The following is a 3,700-nucleotide window of genomic DNA, read 5'->3' as shown; positions in this document are numbered from 1 at the left end:
AAAATTTTCTAGTAAATTAATACCCATTGCATTCTAGTGTAGATGCAAGATTCTCTAACATTTTCCTTCTAGAAACAATAGGCCAAGTACTCCAATTTTTGAATGCTTCCTCGGCTAATTTTATGCATTTAAACATATCTTCCCTACAATAAATTTAGACATTAATTTAATATGTGAGTTTTATTAAGTTTCTTAAAAATTGTTGCAGAGCTCAGAAGAGAGGCAGAAAAGATGCATGTATTCGTACTTTGTTGCGTGTGCATATGTATTGCTATTATGAATCCAGTATTCATTCTAATCATTCTTCACAGGCTTTTGCCATACGCCGTTATAAAAAAGCTCATAAACTGATCCTGTATAATCGTTTGGATTAATTTTATCTCCATCCTTTAAATCGTTCCAGAGAAGATGTGGAATCAAATTAAAAGTAGAAAACGACCATTTCCAAGAAAGCTTGATATTGGAGCCAAACTCGAAGTGTGCATTTATGAATGTAATATCTCTCTGATCTCAAAACAGACGTATTATTTCAATAAAGCATTTTCTGTAGACAATTTGGCATTTGTATTACATCATTTAAATTGTACTACGTACGCGTAATGTCGTTGCTAATACTTTTGCAGCTGTAATATCTTCCGACCATATAGACACCATTTTGATTGACTTCAGATTAACAAAGTATGACGGAAGCATATATAAATCCTTCTTTGTACGAAATATGGAAATAGGCAAATCCATGTATGTATAAAAATCTGGAAAATACTTTTCTAGGAGCCATAAAAATTTCTGTTTTATTGATTCTTGGACAAAAATTGTATATATCTTTAACAGGAAAAAAGGTGTAATCCTTAAGTGGCTAATAACTGCATACAAGTCAGAATCTTGGCATACAATCATCTCATAGACGTAATCTGTGTAAATTTTAAAAATATTGCTATAAAATGTAAAACTTTTAGAATATGTTTTGAATGTGCTTACTTAAAATTAATGGTCTATAATAACCATCTACGAATTCCAACCTCGAATTATTTCTAAAAAATATAAGAACGTTTACAAAATAGATAAGAATATCCTTTATAACGTAATAAGAAATATTAATTAATATTTAGTAAACAATTTAATTATATAACATAGTTTGATATATAATGTATACATGTATTTTTATTGGATAATTACATAAGGGCCGCTTTCAAAAATGATGGAATTTCATGTTCCTCACATACAATATACATAATATATATTATATTAATTTCATCATAAGTGCATTCATCTAAAAAGAGATAGTGAAAAGAAGAATTTCCATTATACAGTCTAGTACGTATATTATTTTATGTATATTATTGCTATTATTTTTTAATATAAATATAATATTAAAAATGAAGAAGCGCGAATAAAGGATATTATCGATATATCGCTACAGATATATTACAAGAATATTATGAATGTATCGAACTCACTGTCAAACATCAATTTCCCACTAACAGTGTACAAAAAGTCAAGAATTGTAGTAATCATATCCACATGATCACAAGCAGATTTGAAAACAGATAAATTCTCTTCTATTATAGACGCTGTCCGCGAAAATCTATAAATGTAAAAAGAAAATAAAACAACATATATAGAGACAACTGTTACATTTTTTAACATCACTCTCAATTTAGGGTTAAGTAGTCATATTTACCTATCTAAAAAATTATTATTTTCCTCACATTTCAATTCGTAGTGTAAAGCAGATATCTTATTTAGTGCTGCCTAACAACACGCGTAAAAAACTTTTTATTAGTAATATATATAATAGATTTTAAGTTCTCTGTCTTATTATATGTCACAATTCCTCAACATATTTATATATAGGTATATTAGTCACAATCATACTCACCTCCTTGTTGATCTCATACTCTAAGGCTTCATAATGTCGCTTTATGGTTTTAATTCGCTTATGCATTCTGATTCAGATTATTAATTAATTTCCAGCAATATTACAAAAGAAAAACGTATATGCGATCGCTATCTTGCGCACAGTAACAATAAGAACAGATGAAGAAGAGATTGTATTGCGAAGAGATGACACTTTGATTTGGAGCAACAAACTGCCATGCAGATGATCGCGCAAGACGCTCTATACATATAAATAATATTTTCGTATTCTGCTGCTAATAACATTATGAAGATCAAATACGTAAATGTCTCGCGATCTAAACAGTATGTAACGGGTGTTTACATATTGTAAGGATGTTATTTTGTCCCAATTTTAAACGCTGTATATAAGGTATTCCGGAATGTAACTCGGATAAAAAATCAATTGAACAAAGACAAAGCAATCTGACTTGTTCTTTATAATTATTTAATCTAAACTACTTGTACTTTTCATCTGTTCTTTTTCTTTCTGACGTCTAATCATATATCTATTTATTTTAAATACAAATATACAGTATGCAGTGCAGCCACAAGCAAGATCTCATATATAACTTGCACTTCTTAAAAAATTTCTCGATTTGTCGTTTGACAACTTTTTTTCGACAGTAAAATATTGCTTCTTCACAAAACCCAATAGGTATCTATTTTAATTATTATTTCGTAATTTATTAAAAGAAATACACAATAAATACTTATATATGTCGTGCAAATTGATGTGAGAAGAAGATTTAGCACAGTTGCTATTAATATATCTTAAGCAAAATTTCTTTTTCTTTCAAAATGAAATAGTGAGGTATTTAAATCTCTTAAATCATTTTTTAGTCTCTTTTATTGTCGGTAATTATTTATGTCTATTTTTATCGGAGTAGATTAATTTTAATCTCGGTTTAACTTACTATTTATCCTTTTTTAACTCTTAGGACAAGATAAAATGTAAGTTAATTTGTAATATTAAAATTAACCGGTATTTGACAGAAACGGATATAAGTGAATTGTCACATATTGCATTTCCACCTTGAGATAAAATATGAAAAGTATATCTACTTTACCTCTTGACAAGATCAAGATTTCGAAATTTCTCTTAAATAAAGATAAAATAACTCTTCGAATAAACGAGCATACATTTTAGGAAGTTACAACTACAGATATGTTTTATATGACATACTCAATATTTTTCCATACCTTCGATATCCTTAAATATATAATTCGTATGAAACGTATTAAATAAAATTGGAACATAAATAATAGGTACAATATTAATAAATATGAAAATCTCAGGTATAATAGAGTCGTGTCTATCGAGAGCAGATTATGCAAAGCGTCTGCTATAAATTTTGTTGATAGAAGAACTGCAGATTCGATACAGGATATGGCTTGTAAAATGCTAGTTAGATAATATATATAGAACACCAGCGGATTCTGACGTCGGTAGGAGGGGGCAAAATTATTTGATTCGATATTTTTCTTAGCATCACGCTTAGCTTTTACTTCAGGATCAACGAGAACTTGGTGAAACTTTTGATCCTGCTTTAACGTTTAATGTATTTTTTCTAAGATTTTTTAAAACAGATTCAACAAAACTGTTCTTTTATTTGGAAGGATGGGTTTTATCCTCCCCCCTTTCCCAAGGATCCATCAATGATATAGAGTAAAGTGTGTTAACTGTGTTAAGTGTGTGATATTAGAAAGTTTCACCGGCAAAATACGAGTTTAAAATTGCGAACATAATTAGTAAATTTTGATTGAACAATTTTACATACCGCAAATAATTGTTTCATTAAAC

General features: G+C 28.8%; 1 protein-coding gene across 1 annotated transcript; it reads right to left on the bottom strand.

Moving 5' to 3' along the window:
• Positions 1–294: 294 nt before the first annotated feature.
• Positions 295–770, bottom strand: LOC112466098. Its single transcript, XM_025033984.1, has 2 exons — positions 595–770; positions 295–504 (listed from the first exon to the last, which is right to left on the bottom strand). The coding sequence occupies exons 1-2, from the start codon at positions 736–738 to the stop codon at positions 295–297; spliced, it is 354 nt and encodes a 117-aa protein (XP_024889752.1). The 5' UTR covers positions 739–770.
• Between the last annotated feature and the right edge of the window lie 2,930 nt (positions 771–3,700).

This window comes from Temnothorax curvispinosus, unplaced genomic scaffold (assembly GCF_003070985.1).
Source record: "Temnothorax curvispinosus isolate PA1 unplaced genomic scaffold, ASM307098v1 QBEX01015856.1, whole genome shotgun sequence".
NCBI lineage: Eukaryota > Metazoa > Arthropoda > Insecta > Hymenoptera > Formicidae > Temnothorax > Temnothorax curvispinosus.
Note: the sequence above shows the minus strand (reverse complement) of the source record. Positions and strands in the feature narration are given on the sequence as shown.

Excerpts from the sequence above, each read along its gene's own strand:
- LOC112466098 (XM_025033984.1), bottom strand. The coding sequence starts at position 738 with ATGGATTTGCCTATTTCCATATTTCGTACAAAGAAGGATTTATATATG. Across the intron at positions 505-594 it reads TATTAGCAACGACATTACGC|AGAGATATTACATTCATAAA; the intron begins GTACGTAGTACA and ends TTTTGAGATCAG.